Below are 24,093 nucleotides of genomic sequence, written 5' to 3' on the forward strand. Positions count from 1 at the left end.
GCTTCTTGGAGAGCTCAGCAGCTTTTTTCTGGGAGTTCTCAGTGGTTGCTTGAGAAGTTTCTTAAAGTTTTAGTGAGCTGTTCAAACAGATTTGTAATTGATTTAGAGGTTCTTGCCTGCTTTTACTGCCTTTACTCAGGGAGTTTGGCAGCTTCTCCATGTAGCTCTGTTGCACAAAGCATCTTCCAGAGGCTGTTTGAAGACCAGAACTGATGGTGCTCTTTGGTTCCCAGCTCTGAATTATCTGTCACTCCCTTCAAGTCAGTGAATTTTCTCTTTGCTTTGGTTTACACAAACCCCACGTTTTTTAAAACAATCTGGGGGACAGGAATTGTTTGATCTGATGATTCAAAACTTGGGGGTTCATTGTCACAGAATTCCAGGATGGTTTTGGTTGGAAGAAACCTTGAAGCTCATCCAATTCCACCCCCAGCCATGGACAGGGAGACCTTCCATTAGACCAAGTTGCTCAGGGCCCCTCAGAGCTTCAGTAATTTTGTTTAAACAAATTACTTCACTTATTTAACTTGAAATGATTTATTTTCAATCTCTAGTGTCACTTTTGCTAGTTTTAATTCTTGATTTTCTTCAGTCTTCTGTTGCACTTTCAGTGGTGCTCATAGCCCATGTCACCATTAACTCCCTTAATGAGCTGTATTGTCCTGGTCCCAAGTTAAAATTTCGGGTGATGGCACAACTTTAAGAGTTTCTTTGTGATTCAGGCTTTGGGACAGCAAATACAGGAGTTTGGGGGGAATTTTGAGCATGGGTTGGGTTTTCAGGGAGCACGTCTGGTGGTGTGACTTTCCAAACGTGGATTTACCTAAAAATGTGATGTCTGAGCACTTAAAGCCGTGGTTTGTGGTGAAAAGGCTGCTTACAAAGGCTGGAATGAATAAAGAGCTCTTGGGAGTCTGGCAGTGGCAGGAAACTCCGTTCCTGGCTCTGTCCCTTTCCACAAGGTGTCAGGAGAGAGGCAGAATGTCCCCAAAGCTGGAACGCGCCGATTTCCTCCTGGTGGCTCTGCTGCTCTGGACTTTCTCCATTCCTGAGGGGCTCCTGGGGCTGCTGAGGACCCCTGGAATGGAAGCTGAATCCTTGTCCATGGATCTCGGGGTGTCTGGGAGGGATTGCTGGTTGCTGCCCAGTCTTGTCCCTGAGGGGGTGTGTGGCTTTGGTGCTGTAGAGTGTTTCTGGAGGGATTTTTTTGGGATATCACTCAGGTATTGAGGTTCAGGACTTCTTGTTGACTCACTGCTGGCATTGGCTGCTATCCTGGGATGTGTGTGGATGATTTAAGAATCTGGAAGCCCTGCTCCCTCTGGGCTGTCACCTGCAGGGAGAGGTGCCAGCACTGAGGTGTTCTGGGGTCCTTGTAGAGCTTTATTGAGTGACTGGTCCTTTTATCCAGGTTTGTTCAGCTGGAGCAGAGGAGGCTGGGGGTGAGCAGAGGGCAGAGCTCATCCCGGGCTGCAGCTCCTCTGGAGCAGGATTTTATTTCTGCTCTCTGGGACCAGGGAAAGGACATGAGGGAGGGAACCTTTTCCTGACAGCTCCTCCAGCTCCCTCAGCTGCTCCCCACAGGGTTTGTGCTCCAGGTCTTGTTCCCCCTGTTGTTTTTGCAGGACACCCAGGTGTCTCAGCAGGCAGAGTGGCTTGGGCTGGAGAAGGGGCTTGTGGAAAGACAGACTGTGATCTGCTGGGGGTGTTAAAAATGTGGGCAAGCCAAGAGGACAGGGTGGTGTTTGGTGGCTTTGGAAGCACTGAAAGGAGAATGGGAAGGGGCAGTTGGGGCCAGTGGCTGTTCAGGCTGGTGATACAAAGGAGGAGGCTGAGCTGTGAATGGTGCAGGGTGAAGGAAGGATCTGTGCTGACACACCTGAGCTGAGAGCTGGGGAAGGGAGCCCCACGTGGGCTCTCAGGTCTGAGCACACTTCCTCTTCCAACAGCAGGCAAACAAATCAGAAACTCTACTTGGTCTGGGATCACTTAGAGCAACTTGATCTGCTAAAAGCTGTTTCATAAAATCATGGAATTATGGAATGGGTTGGGTTGGAAGGGATCTTAAGCTCATCCCATTCCACATCCTACCATGGGCAGGGACAGCTTTCAGTATCCCAGGCTGCTCCAAGCCCCATCCAATCTGGCCTTGACACTCCCAGGGATGCAGGGACAACCACAGCTGCTCTGGGCACCTGTGCCAGGTCTGCCCACCCTCAGAGCCAAGAAATTCTTCCCATATCCCATCTAACCCTACTCTAAGTCAGTGGGAAGCCGTTCCCGCTTGTCCTGGCACTCCAGGCCCTTGTCCAAAGTCTCTCTCCAGCCTCCCTTAGGCCCTGAGGATAGTTGGTGCTGGTGACTGACACTGAGCAGCTTTTGAAGATAAAAAGTGAATCTCTGCTCACACATTTGCTTCCTGCCCATCCCGGGCTCACAGGTTCCTGCAGGGAGCAGCCAAGGCTGGTTGATGCTGGGCCATCGAGCTGAGCTGAGCTGAGCTGTCACCTCATCTGATACCTCTGCCCAGTGACATTTTTCCTTCCCTCCAGGCAGTTCCTGATCCGTTTCTGATGCTCTCGCTGAATGCACTGGGTGTTGTTGGAGGGCAAATCGATGGCGCTCCCAAAAGCCTTCCTGAAAAACAACTGGAATGGCAGGGAAACACAGCACTGGGGGAGCTGCCTGGATTTGTTTAAAAGGTGGAATAAAAAGAAGACACAGTCATGGTCTGAGCTTGTTTGTTTGTTGTAACAGCTGGGATGGTAAAACATACCCAGCAGGTGTGGGCTGTGGTGGGGTGAAGTGGCTGCTGTTCCTCAGAGTATTCCTAGGGTAGGAAAATACAAATATTAATATAAAATTTGCTTCCAAACAAGCATGGACAGAGATGGGAGATGCCAGTGGAGCTGTTGTGTGACAGTGCCTGGGGCAAGGGTTGGCTTTTCCCAAACACTGGGTTGGGGAGGGAAGGGGTTTGTAAGGAGTCAGTGGGGTTTACACATAGTATACTTGTGCTGTGTGGGCAGACCCCCCTCATCCTCACAAATCCTTCTTCCTCTCCAGCCTCTGGAATATGTCTGGGATCTAAAACGATGCCACTTCACCCTGCATTGCAGGCTGGGGACTGGCAGGTGAAGGTGGCTCAGGGAGTCCCATCCTGGGCATAAAGCAGAGCAGTTTCTGTTCATTTTTAGCTGGGAAGCAGCTGCCAGGCAGTTTGGCTTCAGTTTAGTGTGATCCCTGGGCTCTTCCCGAGGCACGCAGAGCAGTGTTGATCCTGCAAGCTGCCCTGCTTGCTGCGCTGCAGCAGGAGGTGCAGGGCAGCCCAGTCTGACCCTGTGCTGAGCAGGCTGTGCTGTCTCCCTGGGAGGATCCCGGGGCACCGCAGGGTGTTTTCCATCCACGGGCTGCGGAGTGGAAACATGGCATCGATCAGAGCCTCGGGGCGTGCTCTGCTGCCTCCTGTGTTCAGCCATGAGAGAGAGGGACAGGCTTGTCCAGGGCTCTGTGTGTCCTGTGCCTGGGGAATATTTGCTCTGCTGTGCAGCTCTAGATCCCTGAACAGGGAAAGAGTGTGAGTGTCCATCCTACCTCTCCACAGCTCCCTGCACTTCCCATCCTACAACGCTTGGAATAAACCACTTTATAATGTGGTTTGGGCTAGGAATTTGGCCTGTTGGTTTTGGTTTTAATACGAATTACACAGGGAGTGTTTGAAAAGCCCTTCCCTAGCTCCACAAGCTGCAGGAGCTGCTGCCCTCATCATGCCAGACACCAAAGGTTCCTCATTTTCTCCTGGCAGGTAAATTCCAACCAAACCAATCAGGGGGTCTTTTTAACAACTGTTGGTTGCACAAACACAATGGTGCCCAGCTATAAACTGACTCCTGCAAGTCTTGTTGTCACCTTTCTGCCTTAGGGACCCTTGAGTCTGGAAGATTTTCCCAGTACAGAGTCTTCCTGGCTATAATTTTTAGATAAACATTAAAGCACTGGCAGTTTAATTCTTAAGGGGGTTCAGATCTGCCTCCTTCCTAGACATTCCTTGGGACTCTCCAAAATAGTGGTGCTCTCTAGGAGTGATCTGGTATTTTGTGTGCCTCCTGCCAAAGAAAACATCTGTGACTCTGTGTCCATCTGTTTGCTTTCTCTCCAAGGTTGGACTTGATGATCTGAGGGTGAGAACTGATGATCTTGGAAGTCTTTTCAGCCTTAATGATTCTCTGGTTCTCTCAGTATCTGTTCAATCTGGTGTTTAGTTTCTACCAAGCTGTACTTGGGGTTGAAGGGGCTGAGGATAAACCAGCTTGGGGGAACTCTGCCTGGGGGGAGCAGGTCCCATCACATGCTTGGCAGGCAGGGAAGGGTTTGTGAAGAGAAACCTTGGGACAGAGGGAAGAGGGCTGAGATAATGGATAGCAAGGAATGGGAGGCAATGAGGGAAGTGGGAAGCAGGAGAGACTTGAGGAGCTGTTGGGCTCCAGGAGAAACGGGGCAATGATAAATTGCATTTATCACTGCAATTTATCATTGCAGTGATAAATGTTTAGAGGAACTGGGATAGATCTCCAGGAAACCCTTTGTTTCTCCTCTGCTGACACCAAGCCTTGCCTTGCCTTGCAGAAACGCAGCTGAAGGAGGTGGAGGAGATGCTGGAGCAGGAAGGTCTGTCCCAGATCTCCTGCAGTGCTGCCAGCGAGCAGGTCGCGTATTTCCTGGTGGAGCGGGCGGCGCTGCTGGGAAAGCTGGAGGTGGCAGCCCGGCAGCTGGGATCCCACAGCAGGATTGATGGGCTCCAGGTACCTCCTGCTCCCTGGCTCTGCCTGCCTGCGAGCTGCGGGAAAGGAATATTTGTGTGATATTTCTGTAATGAAGATTGTTTCTCCTGTCTCTGAGGCCACTGTGGAGTCTTGGGTCTGAAATACTTGAAAGAATTACAAGAAAGATGGAGTGAGAGTATTTGTGAGAGTCAGGACAAGGGGGAATGGTTTCAAACTAACAGAATATGCCTAGATTGGGTATTGGGAAGGAATTCCTGGCTGTGAGGGTGGTGAGCTTCTCAGGTTGCCCAGAGAAGCTGTGGCTGCCCTATCCCTGGAAGCATCTGAGGCCAGGTTTGGTTTGGAGCAACCTGGGATAGTGGAAGGTGTCCCTGCCCATGGTAGGGTGTGGAATGGGATGAGCTTTAAGATCACTTCCAGCCCCAAACCAGTCTGGGATTCCAGGGTTCTAAGTCACTGCCTTTCTTAATTCTCACCCTTTGCACTTGATTTGCTCCCACATCTGCACGGGGACAGTGAAATGGGTTATTTGTAATCCTGTGCTGAGGAGTTTGTGATGTGTTTGGTGTAAGGATCTTCACTGGGTAAGAATGATTTCTCTGGGTTCAGCTGGAGCAGAGGAGGCTCCGGGCAGATCTCACTGGGGGCTGCAGCTTCTCCTGAGGGGCACCTCCAGTCTCTGCTCTTTGTGAGCAGGGCCAGGACCCGAGGGAGCAGCTGGAGCTGTGCCAGGGGTTGTGGTATTTTCAGGGTCCCCCAATGAAGAAAAGTGATGAATCTGACTCCATGTTTTTAGAAGGCTAATTTATTATTTTATGATATTATATTAAAGAATGTTATACTAAAACTATACTAAAGAATAGAGAAAGGATAAAGAAAGCTACAAAGAATGATAATTAAAATAATTATAATATTATAATTAAAAATACTATTATATAATTAATTATATAATTATAATTAATATAAAATAATTAAAAACTTGTGACTCTCTTTTCCAGAGCCTCGACACAGCTGGCTGTAATTGGCCAATAAGTAAGAACAATTTACATGCAACTAATGAAACATGCACCTGTTGGTAAATAATGTCTAAATCACATTCCAAAGCAGCAAAACACAGGAGAAGCAAATCAGATAATTATTGTTTTCATTTTTCTCTGATGTTTCTCAGCTTCCCTGGAGAGGAGTCCTGGGCAGAGAGATTTTCCAGAAAATATGATAGTAACAGGGGGGTTTAGGTTGGATATCAGGTTCTTACCCCAGAGCATGGTGGGCACTGCCCAGGCTCCCCAGGGAATGGTCCTGGCCCCAGCACTGCCAGAGCTCCAGGAGGGTTTGAGCAGGCTGGGATTGTTGGGGTGTCTGTGCAGGGCTGGGGATTGGACTGGATGATCCTTGTGGTCTCTTTCAGCTCAGGATATTCTGATTCTATGGTTCCAAGGCCATCACTTTCCACCTACTCATGACTTACGGCCATGTCTCTGTGGAACTGGAGTCCAGGAGTGCTCTGGGGTTCCAGGAGCTGCTGTTTGTCCCTGAGGTCCCAAGCTGTGAGGAGGGAGCAAGACCTCAAATCGGGGTCAGGGCCCCTTCTCTTGTTCCTTTCTGTTTAATCAGGTGAAAGACACACTGGGGATGTGTTTTCCCAGAAAACTGTCTTCCTGACAGAACTGATTACTCTCCCCAGTGATGTCATTCCTGTCTGTGCCTTCGGAGCAGAAACTGTTGATTAAACACTCCATTGTTCCCGGGAGCATCCCACTTGTTTTGCAGAACCATTAGTGTTACAGGTTAAGGTGTTAATTGCTCCTTTTACTCTGTTTACTGGAATATGTGGCCTTGCTTGTTCCCAGCTGGCCCGTTCCACTCTTGGAATCAAGGGCTGGACAGGGATGAATTCAGCTTTTAGCCAGACTGCTCAAGCAGAATTGATTGTTTTATTGCATCCCCAGAAAAGGCGGGATACAAACCTGCCTCTCTGTGTGGTCAGCTCTGAGAAATCCATGTGAAATGCCTTCTGGATTCATGGCATGTGCTAGCTCACCCTCTGAAGTGCCAAATATCAATTGCAACCAACTGCTGAGCCTTAGGACCCCTTCAGGGCAGATGCAATGGAGCAGGAATGTGTAACTCCATAAAAAAGAGGGACATGGAGCAGTGCTCCAGGGGAGCTCCTGCAGTTCAAGTCCCAGTGCCTGGGTTGGGGCAGTCTGAGAATGAGCACAGGCTGGAGGAATTCATGGCAGCCCTGTGGGATGGGTTTGGGAGTTCTTGTGGGTTGAAAGCTGGACATGAGCCAGGAGTGTGTGTTTGCACTCCAGAGCCCAAACAACATCATGACTCTGCTCCTCTCTGAAGAAACTCCCCCAGCACTGCTGCTCCAGCTCCAGGATCCCCAGCACAGCAAGGACCTGTTGGAGCGAAGCCACGAGATGCTCTGAGGGCTGGAGCCCCTGGGGAGCCAGGCTAGGAGAGCTGGAGGTGTCCACCTGGAGAAGGCTCTGGAGAGACCTTAAAGCTCCTTCCAGTGCCTGAAGGGGCTCCAGGAGAGCTGGAGAGGGACTTTGGACAAGGGTCTGGAGTGCCAGGACAAGGGGGAATGGGGGAGGAATTCTTGCTGTGAGGGTGGGCAGGCCCTGGCACAGGGTGCCCAGAGCAGCTGTGGCTGTCCGTGGATCCCTGGGAGTTCCAAGACCAGGTTGGACAGGGCTTGGAGCAGCCTGGGACAGTGGGAGGTGTCCCTGCCCATGGTGGGACACAGTGGAACAGGAGGGGCTTTAAAGTCCCTTCCATTCCAAGCCTTTCTGTGATCCCATGGTTGTGAGTCTCCCAGTGAGCCACTCACACTCAGTGACAGCTCTGTGGGTGAAGCTGAGCCCTCCAGCTCTCATGGGCAGGAAATCAGAGATCTTAAAAAAATAATGAACCCACAGAGCTCTCAGGAGGAGCTGTGAGGGATTTTCACAAGGGTTTGTGATAACTCTGGTGGAAACATTCCTGTCAAGTATAAGGCATGGTAACCCTAGCCCTTCTAAGCCAAGATATGTTGGAAGTGAAAATCCCCCTCATGATCCTGAGGGACACATGGCAGTGCCGAGGGACACATGGCAGTGCCAAGGGACACATGGCAGTGCTGGTGGTGCTGTCGTTCAGGAGCATCTCTGTGTGCAAGGCTGGCTCTGCTCACACCTCTCAGGCACTGGGAGCTGAATTCCCACAGCAGCAGGAATGCACACGGCTTCCTGGGGAGACAGAAATAAGGAAATACACATTTTCCTGCTGGCTCATAGTTGGGATTTCATAGAATCACCAAGGTGATTGCCAAAGCCCTCCAAGATCACTGAGTTCAACCATTCCCCCAGCACTGCTAGGGCCACCACTAACCCATGTCTCCACGTGCCACATCCACAGGGTTTGAGAACACTTCCAAGGGATGGTGACTCCACCACTGCCCTGGGCAGCCCATTCCAAAGTCTGACCACCCTTTCCATGAAGAAATTTTCCCTAATATCCAATCTAAACCTCCCCTGGCATAGCTTGACACCATTCCCACTTGTTTTGTCCCTGTTCCCTGGAGCAGAGCCTGACCCACCCTGGCTGTCCCCTCCTGTCAGGAGTTGTGCAGAGCCAGAAGGGCCCCCCTGAGCCTCTTTTTCTCCAGGCTGAGCCCCTTTCCAGCTCCCTCAGCTGTTCCTCATCACACTTCTGCTCTCCCTCATTTCAGGTTTGTCCTTAAACAGACTGGGAGGGCTTTTACTGGGTTTAGAGTAAAAAACTAGAGCCCAAACAGGGAACACCTCACATTTCGGGCAGGGCTGCCTGGTGGGCATCTCCTGCCTTTGCTTTGTCCTAGAACTGGAGATGAGGAAATCCACATTTTCCAATGGGACCAGTGTGGAGAGGGTGACAAACAGCTCTGCCTTGGTCACATCACCACAGGGTTCCTCATTTCCATTGGCACATTAACCCTTGTGCTTCAGTTCTGCAGGGAGGAGCTGGAGGGGGAACGAGCATCACCTGCAGGGCTTGTGGGAGACCTGGATGAGGCCCCACAGAGGCTGGTGGTGTCCCAGGAAGAAATCCAGGGCGTGGCAGAAGGGCTGGAGACACAAAGCAAAGAGCAGAGTGGAGCAGGTAAGTGCTGCTCTGGTGGCCCCTCCTGGCCTGCTCTTAGCCCTGGGGAGGCAGGGACAGTCTGTCCTCTCCTTGGAATGTGGGAAAATCAGTGCCAGGAGTCAGCCTGCTCCGTAGGAGGTGGGAATGCAGTCCTTAACAGTCACAAATCCACCAATTCTGAGACTGGGCTTCTCTGATCTGTGATGCAGCTGCACAGTCTGGGTGAATTTCCTATCCCTGGGAATTTCCTGTCTCCTTTCCAGGGAGAGCTTTCTGCCCTTGGAGGGGATGGAGAGGGAATGATGACTTGGTCTAGAAGCAGAGTAGCTGAATTACCACGTGCACAGGGTCAGCAGAGCTGGACCTCTTATCCCAGAGTTCTCCAGATGCAGTTTGGGATGTTGCCTCCATAGGATCCTTACTTAGCAAGTGCAGCAGTGGGGAAGTGACTGGGTACATTGTCCTTGCTGAGAATATTCCCTTTACGTCCTTCTTGAAATAACCCTTGACCAGCCCTGAAGTGTTATTTATTAGTAGGATTTTTTAATAAATTCTGGCTGTAGAAATAAACAGCTTTCTGGAGGGAGATGGGTAAAGCTGCTCTTGGAGTGAAATGCCCATGGAAAACGTCCTTAATGACACACAGTTGTCTGGATGCTCTTTTGGGGGACTCCTTGCATTGTCCCCAAATCTGTGATGCAGAATTCCATTATTCCAGGTGACTCACCCCAGCCCCATGTGCCTTTGCAGGGACCAACCACCTTGAGGAGACTGGCACTATCTGGGGCTGGTTTAGAGCAGAAGTGCAGGTCCTGGGGCTCCCCTTGGTGCTCACACACAGCACAAGGACCTGAGAGTTTCTCTCCAGCCCCATCAGTTTCTCTCCAGCCCTAGCAGCTCATTTCCAGCTCTAGAAGCTCCTCTCCAGCCCCAGCAGCTCATTTCCAGCCCCAGCAGCCCCTCTCCAGGCTCCAGTCCCATCATTCCCAGCCTTTTCATCCCTGTTCTGGGTGGGGATTGATCCAGAGTCCCCAGGGATGGGCTGAGTGCTGTGGCAGCTCCAGTGCTGGCTCTGGAGCTCGGGCAGGCTCCAGCCTGGGGCTCCCATGGATCGCAGCCTGCGCAGGGAAATCTGTGCTGTGTGAGGTGCTGGATGAATACAAGGCTTTGCAAAATGTGAGTAGGGGTTTCATGCTTGTTTTGTCTCTGGGGTTTGTCTCCGTGTGTGCAAAATGAGGGTGGCAGCATCCCAGTGGCTTCCCTGGTTCTGTGTCTCTGTGTGGCTTCTCCTCCTGGTGAGCTCTGAGCCAGCTGCTCTGGGAATTAATTGATTTGCTACTAAAAATCTAGACTGGGGTCACTCATCTTTAGTAAAACCCCCTTAAACAGCATTTTTTGGTTCAGTGATAACTTGTGTGCGTTCCTGACCAGTTTGAGCCCAGTTAGTGGGATTTTGGTGAGGAAAGGCTTTAAATGGTATTTAACAAAGTGCATAAGGAATGTTGTGGGGTTTTTCCAAAGCAGAACTCAGCTGCCACATCCAAACATTGTTGTCCTTGTGGAATCACCCCTGTGGTCAGCCCTGAAGGCTGACCCTGAGAGGGAAAACGGGGTGGTCCGGATTTTTGAAAGAGGAAAAGAGGTGGAATTTTATTGTCCTTTCATCAACCTTTAAATCATCATTTTATTATAATTTTATAATAAATTTGTGTAGTGGTCAACAGGCTTTTCAGTAAAATTTCCGTTCTGGTGGAATATGTGGGTTGGAATGAGATGATCTTCAAGGTCCCCTTCCAACCCAGCCCATTCTGTCATTCTGTGGAGATATTCTTTGCTTTTTATTTTAAATGACACAACTGAAAATCCTTGTTTGAAAAAGGAATTTGTTGCTTTTTCCAAGGTGGAACCAAAAAAGTAGATTTTTTTTGCCTGAACAGAAGTCAATTTAAACTTAAATTTCCTGTGCCCAGTGTTAAGCTGAAAAGAGAATAATATTTCTTCCCTTTTCTCTAAGGAAAATTGTCTCGGATACCAGTGTGTCCTCAGCATGTGCTCCTAATGCAAACACCTCTTCCTATTTCTGCCCTGGAAGTATTGGGAATGTGCATTCATTGGTGTTGGGATTAATTTATTCATTGATCCATTGATCCATAGAAAAATTGGTGTGCAATTTTTCCAGCTGTAGCCATTCCATTAAATTTTAATGTGCAGACAGCATCAATACATTGGCTGGGATTGTGTTCCTGCTTGTGGCAGTGATGGATTTTGTGGTGAGAATGTTGAGGTTTTCCAAAGAGAAAGTGAAACCCATTTTAGATGAGGTGAGTGATTTACATGAGGTTTACCTCCATGATCCAGAGGTAAACTGAATCCCTGGAATAATGCTGGAGGGACTGCTGTTGAACCTGGATCCCCAGGGACATCAACCTCTGCTGTGGGAGGGAGAGGGCCTGGATGTGGGATGTGTTCCCACATGGATGTGTCCCATGGGGATGTGTCCCATGTGGATGTGTTACCATGTGGATGTGGGATTGTGGGATGTGCTCCCAGTGGATGCAGGATGTGTTCCTAGTGGATGTGGGATGTGTTCCCAGTGGATGTGGGTTGTGTTCCCAGTGGATGTGGGATGTGTTCCCAGTGGATGTGGGATGTGTTCCCAGTGGATGTGGGATGTGCTCCCAGTGGATGCAGGATGTGTTCCTAGTGGATGTGGGATGTGTTCCCAGTGGATGTGGGTTGTGTTCCCAGTGGATGTGGGATGTGTTCCCAGTGGATGTGGGATGTGTTTCCAGGGGATATAGGATGTGTTACCATGTGGATGCGGGATGTGCTCCCAGTGGATATGGAATCCCACATCCCAGTGGATGTGGGATGTACTCTCAGTGAGTGTGGGATGTGTTCCCATGTGGATGCAGGATGTATTCCCAGTAGATGTAGGCTGTGTTCCCCTGTATTCCCAGTGGATGTGGGATGTGCTTCCATGTGGATGCAGGATATATTCCCAGTGGGTGTAAGATATATTCCCATGTATTCCTAATGGATGTAGGATGTGTTCCCATGTGGATGCAGGATGTATTCCCGTGTATTCCCAGTGAATGTGGAATGTGTTCCCAGTGGATATGGGATGTGTTCCTAGTGGATGCAGGATGTATTTCTATGTATTCCCAGTGGATGTGGGATGTGTTCCCAGTGGATGTAAGATGTATTCCCGTGTATTCCCTTGGATATGGGGTGTGTTCCCAGTGGATGTGTTCCCAGTGAATGTGGGATGTGTTCCCATGTGGATGCAGGATGTATTCCCAGTAGATGCAGGCTGTATTCCCATGTATTCCCAGTGGATGCAGGATGAGTTTCCAGGGGATACAGGATGTGCTCCCAGTGGATGTGGGATGTGCTTCCATGTGGATACAGGATATATTCCCAGTGTGTGTAAAATGTATTCCCATGTATTCCCAGTGGATGTAGGATGTGTTCCTAGTGGATGTAACATGTATTCCCATGTATTCCCTTGGATATGGGGTGTGTTCCCAGTAGATGCAGGCTGTATTCCCATGTATTCCCAGTGGATGCAGGATGAGTTTCCAGGGGATACAGGATGTATTCCCAGTGGGAGTGGGACATGTCCATGCTGCCTCCCACCTTTCCCACGTGTGGGATCAGCCTGGAATCCGTGCCTGGACCATGGCCAGGCAGGGCCTGGCTGCCCACGCTTGCTGGTGCTGTGTGTGCAGACAGGAGTGAGCTGCAGAGGGCCATGGAGCACAGCAGCCGGCTGGACAAGGAGATCCTGGCGCTGCGGGCACGGGTCCAGACGCTCGACCTGGAGAGGAAAGCCTTCCTGGAGCTGGTGAGCATCCACCCAGCCAAGCCAGCAGCCCTGGGCTGGCTCCTGAAAGCCATCTCTGCTCCCAAACCTGCCCTGCCTTCCCCTTTCCCCTCCCTGTTCTGTGCCCAGTCTTTCCAGAGCTGCAGTTTGGCTGTGTCAGGGTTTGTGGAGCAGGAAGATTTGGGAAATGGGCAGAATGCAGCTCTGGGAGCTTCCTTCAATGCAGGAGGAGTTTGAAGGACTCCAACTGAGTGGTGGCTTGAAGACTTTGGGACACATTTTCCTGTGCCCATGGAGAGGGATCAGCTCCCTGCTGATCAGGGTTTACCAACTCAAGTGTGTAAATAGAGTAAGGAATGTGTGTGCCTTGCCCTGGACTGGATTAAAGAGTTCAGTTTACCTAAGTTTAGCCTAAAACCCCCACCAGCTGGTTAGAAATGCATTTGAAATTTATGCTCATTTTTGATTCCTCTCAGCCCCTTTGGTTTTTAACTGAGCCACATTGATTGATTTGCTTGTTTTCTTGGGTCCCCTTAGTGAAATGACTGACATTAGTATTACATTACTATTAGTTAAATGCTTGGTGTTAAACAGCTGGGATTCTCTAAATGCCACCTAGAATTAAGGAGCAATTAAGGAACTATCAACCAGATAATTCCTTAATGAGGTTGCCAACAGGGAAGGGATAGAAGAGTCTGCTTGCTGTTACAATGTGTAACTGGGCACAAAATCTGCTGCTGTTCTTATCTCCTGATTTCCTTATATCAGCCTTTGAGAGCCTGCCTCTGCCATCCCAGCACTGAGAGCTCATGCTTTCTTGCAGTTCTCTCATGTCAAATGAGTATTGCTAAATTAATAGAAATATCTCTGAGAAGATACTTTTCAAATAATATTTATCAGATAATATCTTTAATGGGGCTTACTCCCATTTGAAATGTTCAGAATTTTACAGTATTTTTTATAGCACAGATTTTTTTAAATAGTTTTGTTCCTTGCATTTTAAAAACTTGCTGGTTTTTCCATGTCTGTCACCTCAAGCCTTGTATTTACAGCACAGACTCTTTCTGGAGCTGCAAAAAAAGATAACTTAGTTCAAATCCCTCTGTTTTCTTATTTTTTTATTCCAAATAATGTTTTCCTTGCTGTGGGACCTTGCTACTTTCAGTTATTCTGGATACATAAATGTATGTATAGCTTATAAAAAAATAGAAATAAAATATTAAAAAATGTATGTCTATACAGACAAAAACATACAGATACATGTAATATATTTTGAACATTGAACAGGAAAAAATTTATCCAGACTGAGATCAGTTCCAGCCAGATGTTAAGCTAAAAGCAAATTCCCTTTACTCCTTAGGACTGGGGTTTAACTGTTGGCACAGAAGTTGGGAGCTCCCAATTTTTAATTTATAGAAGTAGACAATGTGATTTATCACCAACTACAGCAGCTTGGTGTCCTGAAAGGTGTTTTCTTGCCTGTGGGTTATGAAGAGTAGGGGAGGAACAGGCTGGGCAGTTGGCCTGGGATGAGCTGTGGCTGTGGGGTGAAGAGCTGCTGCTGGTAATGGAATTCCATTGATCCCATGGGTGGAAAACACTGAAAGGTGTCCTCAGAAATAGCAGTTGGAATCTGACACAATGTGGGTGTGGGCAGGAAGTGAAATAAATTCAGGGGAATCATCCTTTAATGGATTGGAGCAGCAGCATTCCCACTTTGCTGCTCCTTATCTGAGGCCGCTCAGCAGCTGGAGCATCCACAGGATCTCAGCCAATCCCTCAGGATAAGGAACAGTAATACATGAATAATAAACATGAAAATGGATGTTCAGCAGACCTCAGAGCAGGTGTTGTGTGTTGCAGGTGGAGCAGCTGAAGGAGGAGATCTGTGAGTACCAGCGGAGCGAGAGGCCAGAGCCTCCGGCGGCAGAGGGACTTGGAATGGCCTCACTGCAGGTGTTTCCAAGGGCTCTTTCTTTGTCATTCCAGAAAAACATGGTCCCCTCTGCATCCCAGACCCTAGCTGGCTGTAAGAACATGGATGTTGTGGGGGCTCCTAGGGCCAGGAGATGGAGCTGATGTGGCTCGTGTGTTTTATTTCTGAGAGACGCGCGTGGCCTTGGAGTCACTCTGTGCTCACATGGGAAAGATGGGAGCTCTTGGAGCTGAATGAGGAGGCCAGGGAGATGCTCCGAGGCTGGACCCCCTCTGCTCTGGAGCCAGGCTGGGAAAGCTGGGGGTTTCACCTGGAGAAGGCTCCAGGGAGAGCTCAGAGCCCCTTGCAGTGCCTGAAGGGGCTCCCGGAGAGCTGGAGAGGGACTGGGGACAAAGCCTGGAGTGCCAGGACAAGGGGGAATGGCTTTCCACTGCCAGAGGGCAGGGTCAGATGGGATGTGGGGGAGGAATTCCTGCTGTGGGGGTGGTAAGGCCCTGGCACAGGTGCCCAGAGCAGCTGTGGTTGCCCCTGGATCCCTGGCAGTGCCCAAGGCCAGGCTGGAGCAACCTGGGATAGAGGAAGGTGTCCCTGCCCATGGAACAGGATGAGCTTTAAGGTCCCTCCAGCCCAATCCATCCTGAGATTCTTTGATCTCAATCCTAGTTGTGTGCTAATGTTGATTTTCTCTCAGGCACAGGGCACACAGGAAGAAGCAGGAGCTGATGGAGACCCTGGTGCCAGCAGAGCTGCCCCATATCAGGAACATGGAGATCAGGGTGCTGAAACTCTCCACAAAAGGTGACAGGTGTAGAAATCCTTCACCCCTTGTACTTCCACTGGTTCCTGGTGTTGTGAATCTGGTGCTCTCTCTTGCAGGATTATTTGATTATTGAACTGCTTTAAATACTCTTTAGGACTTTGTTCTTCTGCTCCCAAATGGGAAGATTTGGAGGAGATGCAGTCCTGAGGAATCACTTCTTCCAGTTAAATGCTGATACTTCCTCCAGTTTGTTGCTTTCCTAAAAGAAGAGAGTTGGGCTTTTGGAGCTCTCCACAGACAAAAAGAAAACTGTTGTTTAAAAATAATTTTAAACCTGTTTTAGTGCTGGGAAGTTTTCTTTGGATTTGGTTGCTCTCCAGGAGTGCACCAAAACACCTGCCTTTCAACCATAAATACGTAAACAGGGATTTCTAAGGGAATTCAAAGCTTTGTTCTCTCAGTGCCTGCTCAGGAGGTGCTGCACCTCATCTGGCAGGTTCAGGGAGGAAAGGGGAGCTGATCCTCTTCAAAAAGCCCTCTGACCCTTTTCCCTTCAGACTCCCAAGCCTGTTCTCCACCTCCGGCAGCTGAGTTTGCTGTTGTCTCTGTGCTTTTGGCAGCCTCGTGCCTGGCCTGTTTCCTGCCAGACCTTCATCATCCCTTGTGTAGATCCCATCTAAACAAGGACAGGCACAGGCCATGCTGCACGTGAGACTGGAAATCAGCAGGACAGTGTGAGAACAACCTTGGGATGCAGGTGCAGCCTTGGTGATGCTGGGTTTTGGTGTGCAGGTGCCGGGAAGCCGTGGAGAGCGTCGAGGGCAGGAATTCCCAGCTCCTTCACAAGCTGCAGAAGCTGGAGCAGGAACGGGAGGGGCTGGTTGAGCACAACGAGGAGCTGGAGTCAATCCTGGGAGAGACACAGATCCAAACCAAGCCAGAGAAGCAGCAGCTGGAGAGCAAGGTGGAGGGGCTGCACCAGAAAGTGAGTAAGGAACAGGAGAGACAAGATCTGGGTTTCTTTCATTCCATCTACTTTTCTCTCTGACTGGAAAAACAGAATGATGTGTGACCTAGCCCTGCACGCTGCTGTGTTTGGTTTGACAAGAAAAACAGCCAGAAAAATCTGCTGGTTTGGGAGAGAGGGGGAAGGAAAAAGTACCAGCAGGGAGTAAATGACTCTTGGTTGGAAGTGCAGGTTCCCGTTATGGCAGTGTTGTGTTTTCCATCTCCTGGTCCCCCTCACAGAATCCCAGCCTGGTTTGACTGGGAAGGGAACTTAAAGCCCATGGAGTCCCACCCCCTGCCATGGCAGGGACACCTTCCCCTGTCCCAGGCTGCTCCCAGCCCTGCCCAGCCTGGCCTTGGGCACTGCCAGGGATCCAGGGGCAGCCACAGCTGCTCTGGGCACCCTCTGCCAGGGCCTGCCCACCCTCACAGGGAACAATTCCTGCCCAATATCCCATCTGACCCTGCTGTCTGTGGCACTGATGCTCCTTGATCCCAGGAAATATCAGCAGTTAAGTGTCCTGGTGGCAGAAAATTGCACCTTGGCTTTCCCCCAGGGACAGGATCTTGGAGATTTGTCACACGGTGCTGGGTGTGAAGGCCCAGGATCTGCAGTGCCTGGGAACATCCCTCTGAACACACAAATTGAGGGACAGGGAGTTATTCCTCTCTTGTGGTGCAGCAGCTGCTGTGAGTGGGGCTGGTCACCTCTCTTGGAAGAGCTCTGAATCCATCCTGAGAAGCTCTGCTCAGTCTTGATCAATATGTGACCTCAGCAGCATCTTCCTAACCTGGGTCCTACTTGATTTTGGTGCCCTCATCCCAGGGTTACCTGGATCTATTCCTGCTCAAATGTGAGGAGCACTGGCACTAAGGCTGGGCTGGCACTGCCTCCCCAGGGGAAATTCTGTGTGGAGCATCACTGCCAGGGCACCTGATCCCTTACAGAGGGAGCAGCTGGAGGATTTACAGCCAGAGAGAACAGAGGAAAACACTTTGGTCTGCCCAGGTAGGCAGGTGGGATTGTCCCCACAAAGGCTGGCTGAGGAGTCCTTCCCTTGGACTGAGGCTCTGCTGCCTGGCCAGGAGCTCTTCCTTGCTGGGGCTCTTGCCCTCTGTCTGTGCTGGAAATTCTCTCTGCAGTGTGCCTGGATGGATCCATCTTTCCTGACTGGCAGCTGCACCAGTGCAGAGTGTCCCTAGGGGATTTCTGAGGTGAGGTTTTAGCCCCCCTCACCTCAGTTTTCAGTGAGGAATGATGTGTCCTAACAGTTGGTGTTGGGTTCAAACATGGTGTTGGAGGTGGTGCCAGGTATCCCTCATGGATACACAGCTCCAAGCTGGATTGTTAGAGGAAGAGATGCAGAATTCCCAGTCAGCAGCCTCTGGAAAAGCCCCTAAAAACTGGCCAAAGGCAAGTTCAAATACCTTTATGAGGGTACCAGTGGCACCATGTCTGTCTCCTGTCTTGGAGGAGCCACGGGCCAGCTCTGGGATGGGATGGAAAGGGTCTGTCTGTCTGTCTGTCTGTCCCATGGCAGTGCTTTGGTTTAACCTGGGCTTGTTCAGCTCACACAAAACTCTTCCCCCTTGGACCAGAGTGAACACAGCCCTCCACAAATCCAACAGTGTGTTTCAGTTTGGACAAATCCCTGCTCTGCTCTGTGGGGTGTCACACAGATCCCTGGGAATGCCATGCTTGGGAGCCAGGGAGAGGTGAGGCATTTTGTCTGCACAGGCTTGGCAGCTCTCAAGAACCATTTTGAGGGGTGCAGGGCCATGGAGCAGAGGTGGGATGGATGAGGAGGTGAGTTTTAATCTGTGCAGAGCTGGAGGTTGCTGTGTCCTGCATTCCCAGGGGGCTTTAAGAGCCCTGGAGATGAGGAGGGAGGGGGCTGGAGCCTGGGCAAGGCAGGGCTGCTGGGTGTTTTCCAGGCCTGCCCTGGCTGGGAAGGACCTGGGAGGGTTTTTGCTGGTCCTGGCACAGCTGCAGAGGCCTTGGCTGGTCAGACTGTGACTCAGGATCAGGACAGTGGGATACAGAGTGAGGATTGTTCTGCTGCTGGCATGGGATTTGGGAGCACAAATGAAGTGCTTAAAAGTTAATGGTTTGGATGGAGACTAAAGAAATGCATTGCTGGATATCAGCTTCTGACCAAAGGCTGACTGGGGGTGAGGAGGGGAGGTGTGTTTTGCATTTGAGATCCCTTTTGGAGCTCCAAAGCCTTGCTGAACCCCAAATTATCATCCAGTCATTCAGAAGGAGAGGGGTTTTAGTTCTTCTGTGTGGGGCTGGGTGTTTCACCCCACTTTTAATACCTTTTCACACATTGGTGAGCTCATACCTTTGATTTAAAAAGCAGTGTTGCAGCAGCTTTCCTGGGTGTTGGAGACCATTCCCTTCTGGGAGCTCCAGCAGACCCAGCTGGTGCCAGGAACTCCTCAGGGAGAGCTCAGGGGCTTTGAGGTGCTGCTTTGGACTGGGATTGGCAGGGACTTGGTACTTCATTGGCTTTGGGATTACATCTGAGGAAGAATTTCTTGTCTGTGAGGGTGGTGAGGCCTTGGACAGGTTGTCCAGAGAATCTGTGGCTGCCCCACCTCTGGAAGTGTCCAGGGCCAGGCTGAGGAGGGCTTGGAACAACCTGGGATAGAGGAAGGTGTCCCTGCCATGGCAGGGGTGGAACAGGATGGGCTTTAAGGTCCTTCCAACCCAAACCATTCTGGGATTCTGGGACCTCCAGAACCAGTCTGGGGTTATGTGGAGCTGGATTTCATCTCCCTCTAGTGTCCCAGCCAAGCTCAGGCAGTTGGACAGTCCAGCCAGGGATTTTAGAAATAAGCCCAAACTGGATTTCAAGCCTGAGGAAAGGAAAGCTGGCAGTGGAGCAGAGGGGCTGCCAGTGCCAAGACTTGGATCTTGGAAAGGAGTCTGTGGGGACCCTTCCTAATGGGGAAGAGAAGCTGAGCTGCTCCTCTGGGATGATCCTTATCATCAAAGGATGCTCAGAGCTCCTTTGAGACCTTTATAACTTCAGGACCAATAACTTTGTGCTCCAAACACAGAGTGAGACCTTGCCCAAACTCCCACCTGCCCAGAGGTGCCAGGAGGAGCAAAAGTCAGTGGTTACAGAGATCAGTGCTTTGCTGTCCCAAATCCCAAGACCCTGGAGCCCTTCAGGAGTGACTGAAAACTTCCTGTGAGCAGTGAAGGGACCAGGATGAGTCCTGATGGACCAGGCTGAACATCTACTTGGATAAGATCAGCACTCTGAGCACAGGGAACAAGGATGACCCAGCACCTAAACTGGGGTGTCTTGGGGTCCTCCATGCTGGGGGAGCAGCACAATGTGTGGAAGCTTTGAGTTTTCACCATGTGCCTGGGTTGTTCCATTCCTTTTGTGGAGCAGAATTCCATCTTTTTCTGCTTTGAGGCCAGATGGCTCCTTCCTCTTTGGAAGCAGCAGGATGAGGGATGAGCTGGAGCTGGCCATGCCATCCCCTCCTGCTCCTTGCTTCCAGCATGGGCCTTATCCCAAACAGCAGCACAAGGAGCACTCTGGGAGTAGCTGTGCATTTAGTTGTGAGTCCTGGTTTGGTTTTAACTTGGGATTTGTCCATGTTCAGATCACCAGTTTGGAAGCAGAGTTGTTTGAGGTGCAGAAGAACAAAAGCGAGATGAATGGGAACGAGCAGGTGACATCTGGAGCTCAGGAGATGCAGGAGGTGAGAGCTTTTCCTTGGGAAATGAACTGTTCTGTTTAGAAATGTTTTAAATGAGCATCTTAAATGAGCATCTGAAGTGTCCCTTTCCTGGGGATTCTTTATCTCCCTCTCCTGAGGATTTGTAGCTCCTCAGCTCATGCAGGTGGATGGATCATTGGGGGAAATCAGCCCACATGATCTCCATGAAAACTCTCCCCTTAGGAAGCTGTCTTGCCTTTCAGCTCTGCCAGCTGAGGAGTTTGTTGTCTCCCCATGAGTGTGAAGTTTCTATCTGTGTGAAGGTGCTCAATTCTTGTTGAGGGTTTAGTGAAACCAGGGGATGTGTAGGTACATTTAAAGCTGATTCCCATCAGGTTCTGGGTTAACTTTCCTGTCCATTGTTCCTTGCCAGCCCAACAATTGCATCTGCCTGGTGTGTCAGCCAGCCAGAGATGGGAGAGGAGCTTCCCAAGGTGTTTTGGGTCAGTGGAGGCTCTGTGAGCCCTGGATAAGAGGTGTAGGAATTCCACTGGAAACATTTGAGAACCGTTTTTCTCCTCTCCTTGTTTCCTAGAAGACACATATCCTGAAATCTGCTTCTCTGTGAGTAGAGAAAACAATATTGTGGGGGTGACTCTGAACTTTTCTTGTTCCAGATGTTGGAAAGCTGTCAGGAAACGATAGACAAGTTGGGAAGTCAGCTGGGGGAGAGGAGAGAACGGAGGAAGCAGCTGGCCTCTGAGCTGGAGCTGCTGCGGGAAGATCTGAAGGCTGAGAAGGTGGTTCTGGGCAGCCAGGTATGTCCAGCCCCTGCTGGGACTCCCTGCAGCAGCCAGCTTCCTTTGGGTGCCCCATGAAGCATCCCCAGGTGCTCCCCAAACTCATTGACTGGCAACTCTTGATGCATTTCTGCAGCCCAGCCACTTTCAAACCTTTGGGGGAGGGTTTTCAATCCAGCTGCTCTCATGGCATCATCTCTAACTCCAGAACTTACTTTCCTTTCAGTGAATCTCATACCAAATCCAACTTTGATTGGATTGAATCCAACTACAAATCCTCAAGTAATTCCACTTTGTAGCCAAACCCTGATTCTCCAGAGGGCAGTGGGAGTTTTCAGACTCAAGCATTAATTTCAGAACACCCCAGAGCAAAATGAACATCCTGCTGGGATCCCAGCACAATAAATTATTAAAACATCCCAAAAAAAAGCAAAGTACTAGCAACTCTTCCTTAAAGTAAGGATCTAGTAAGAGATACCAGAAAACACATTTAAAATTTTTTTCAAAGTGTATGTATTTATATATATTCAGATAAAAATATCATAGAATCATAGAATTGTTTGTGTTGGAAGGGACACTAAAGATCACTTAGTTCCAAACCCCTGCTCTAGTCAGGGACACCTCCCACTAGATCAGGTTGCTCAGACCCCCCTCCACCCTGGCTTGAACACTTCCAAAGATGGGGATTTCCCCAAGGGCCTTGGCACACTTGGCTTGAGCCAATTTAGATGCTAAATCAGCTTCTGGGGGTTTCCCTGCTGGGAATGTTGCTGGAACTCTTGTATTCCAGCTGGGCCACAGAGGAGGGACAGTGAGTGGTGCCAGCAAAATTGTCAAAAGGCTGCCAGGACAAGCACTGAAAATTAGGGTAAAAATTTAGGAGTTTGACAGATCTGTGGACAAAGGGACCTGGCAATGGGGGGGCACAGCCATGACAAATCCCATTTTTTATCACTCTGAGAGGCCTTAGATCAGTTTGTGAGTGCTGTCAGTTCCTTGAATTCAAGTGAAAATCCATGGAAGTCCTGAGCTGCTGGCAGAACTCCACAGACTCAGGCGCTGCTGGAGGAACAGTGGCATCTAGAGGCCAGGGCTGCAACAAATCCACACTGAAACTCGGGATCAAAGCTTGGGGTGAAAACAGCCTGGCTGGGAGGAAGAGGCTGGGTCAGTCTGTCCATACACACGTGGAAAGGGGAATGGTGGGCAAAATGGGAAGAGTCCTTTTGGAGCCCTTGCCTCCCAGTAGTTCAGCCTACTCGTGATCCAGGGATCTTTGAATCCAAATCATCCATCCCTGAAGGTCTGGCTGGAATTCAGCCACCCACTGGCCAGTGGTTTCCCTGAAGGAGGGACTGTTTTCTCATCAAAGGGATCAGGGGGAGATGGAATCCTGAACCTTGTGTTAAACTGGAACAGCCTTTAGCATAGAGACCTTTGCATGTATTTGGTGAATTCCTGGCTTCCCACATGGGCTCATTCCCTTTGGATGGAGCAGCTGTTCTGCAATGAATGATTTCCCAGCAGTGCTGGAAACAAGATTTGCATGAAATCATTGGGTTCTGTCACCTGGAAATCTCTCCTTGTTTTTAAGAGATTTTTGGACAATTAAGAGGAGAAATCTTTCCTGAGCTTGTCCTTTGGGGTGTGTTCCATCCACTGACTCTGTTGTTACCTCTCCAGGGTTTGCCTGACTCCCACTCAGAGCTCACAAGCCACATAAACACCTTCCCAAGTCTCCAGAGAACATCAGCCAGCAGGGATCTGGGGGATGTGTCCCATGAGAAGCTGCACAAAGACAGTGCTGTGCTAGATCCAGAGGTGAGACATGGAAAGAATTCCCAGCTTTTGTGGTACCTGATGCAGGCAGGAGCTGCTGGGGTGTCTTGCTCAAAGATGAGAAAATTTGTCCTGCTGTAAATAAGATGCCTTACAATTGAAATATCTGGAAATACCTGGGACTGAAAGCTCAGGAAGAGCTGTTGATTAAAAAGCTTTAGCAATCAAAGTTGGTGTTTAGTGAGGATCATGGTGTTTGTGTCTGAAGGATTTGGGTCCATCACAGGTGAGCAGCAGATCTGACACTGGGCAGACTCCAGCTGTGATTCAGCTGCGAGTTCCTCTGTCCTGATGCATTCCTCCTTCCCTGCCCCTTTTATTTTCTTGGCATCTTCTCCTCAAGTCTCACGTTCAGGGTGTGCTGTTACCTGGTGTTACAGGGTGAGGTGAGTGGGAAGCCATCCCTAGGGAGGTGTTGGGGGTAGAGTTGGAGCTCCTCTGTGAGAGCCACCTGAACCCACACTTTGTGCCCCTCTTGGTTTGCCAGGAGCTGCTGCTTTGGTAAAGAGCTTTGGCATGTGCTGTAAATCCCTGGGAGCTGCAGTTGTGATTTGATGAAATCGAATAAAGAACCATGGCTTGGTGGTAGCTGAGACACAGCTACTTTCCATGCAGGAAAAAGGACTCACATGTGTCTTTGAGGGGGAAGAACTGCAATGATTTAGCCACAGAATCACAAGCCATGTCTTGCTGGAGACCCCAGATTGCCCTGTATGGCTCCAAAGGTTTCCATCAGGGCAAGGGAAATCCAAGTCATGGTGTTTTCTGACCTTACAGGCCTCTGAAGTCCTGCAAGACAGAGAACAGAGACCCAAAGTGGAGCAGAAACAGGAAGATCCCTGTGCAGAGGCAAAGACCTATGAGGAACAGATGGCTAAAGTAGTGTTTTTGGAAGAACAGATCAAAAACCTGAGGGAAGAACAAGAACGCCTCTGGTAAACCTTAACAAAGCCTGTGGTATTTTCTGCTCCTTGTCTTTGCTGAATTAAGTTTTGAGCCTTTTCCAACTTCCCATGGGGCTGCTTCTGGCAAAAAAGGGCCTGGCATCTTCATGTTGGGTCAGCATTTCTGATTTTGGTGACTTTCCTTAGTCAGGATCAGCCTGGATTAAAGATTTTTTCTGCAGCTCTTCCAGATTCTGAGCAGCCTAAATGGGAACTGTCCTTAGAGAGGAGGATTCTCCCCTTGAAGCTCGACTAAGGGGGTCTCAAAAATCTCCTGTTGTGGGTTTGGGCTCCCCAGGGCTCACTGCTGGCAGCAGCTGGTAGTCCTAGTCCCACTGGAGATATGGGTAGTCCTTGGAATTTGGGTGTCTTTGGAGGGGAGGGGTCAGCAGGTGTTGC

General features: G+C 49.9%; 1 protein-coding gene across 9 annotated transcripts in view; it reads left to right on the forward strand.

Moving 5' to 3' along the window:
• The window catches only part of CCDC30 (coiled-coil domain containing 30), a 37,713-nt gene that overhangs the window by 2,127 nt on the left and 11,493 nt on the right, over positions 1–24,093 (forward strand). For 3 of the 9 annotated variants that reach the window (XM_064397468.1, XM_064397466.1, XM_064397475.1), the window contains exons 4-13: positions 4,627–4,802; positions 8,762–8,915; positions 12,629–12,744; positions 14,587–14,679; positions 15,351–15,457; positions 16,212–16,404; positions 20,055–20,153; positions 20,789–20,929; positions 22,595–22,732; positions 23,528–23,685. In XM_064397468.1, the coding sequence (XP_064253538.1) occupies positions 4,627–4,802; positions 8,762–8,915; positions 12,629–12,744; positions 14,587–14,679; positions 15,351–15,457; positions 16,212–16,404; positions 20,055–20,153; positions 20,789–20,929; positions 22,595–22,732; positions 23,528–23,685 (1,375 nt within the window). Of the gene's footprint in view, positions 1–2,552; positions 2,703–4,626; positions 4,803–8,761; positions 8,916–11,695; positions 12,745–14,570; positions 14,680–15,350; positions 15,458–16,211; positions 16,405–20,054; positions 20,154–20,788; positions 20,930–22,594; positions 22,733–23,527; positions 23,686–24,093 lie in introns of those variants that run through there. The other 6 variants (XM_064397469.1, XM_064397470.1, XM_064397471.1 and 3 more) reach the window with 5 other exon arrangements.

This window comes from Passer domesticus, chromosome 22, assembly GCF_036417665.1.
Source record: "Passer domesticus isolate bPasDom1 chromosome 22, bPasDom1.hap1, whole genome shotgun sequence".
Lineage (NCBI taxonomy): Eukaryota > Metazoa > Chordata > Aves > Passeriformes > Passeridae > Passer > Passer domesticus.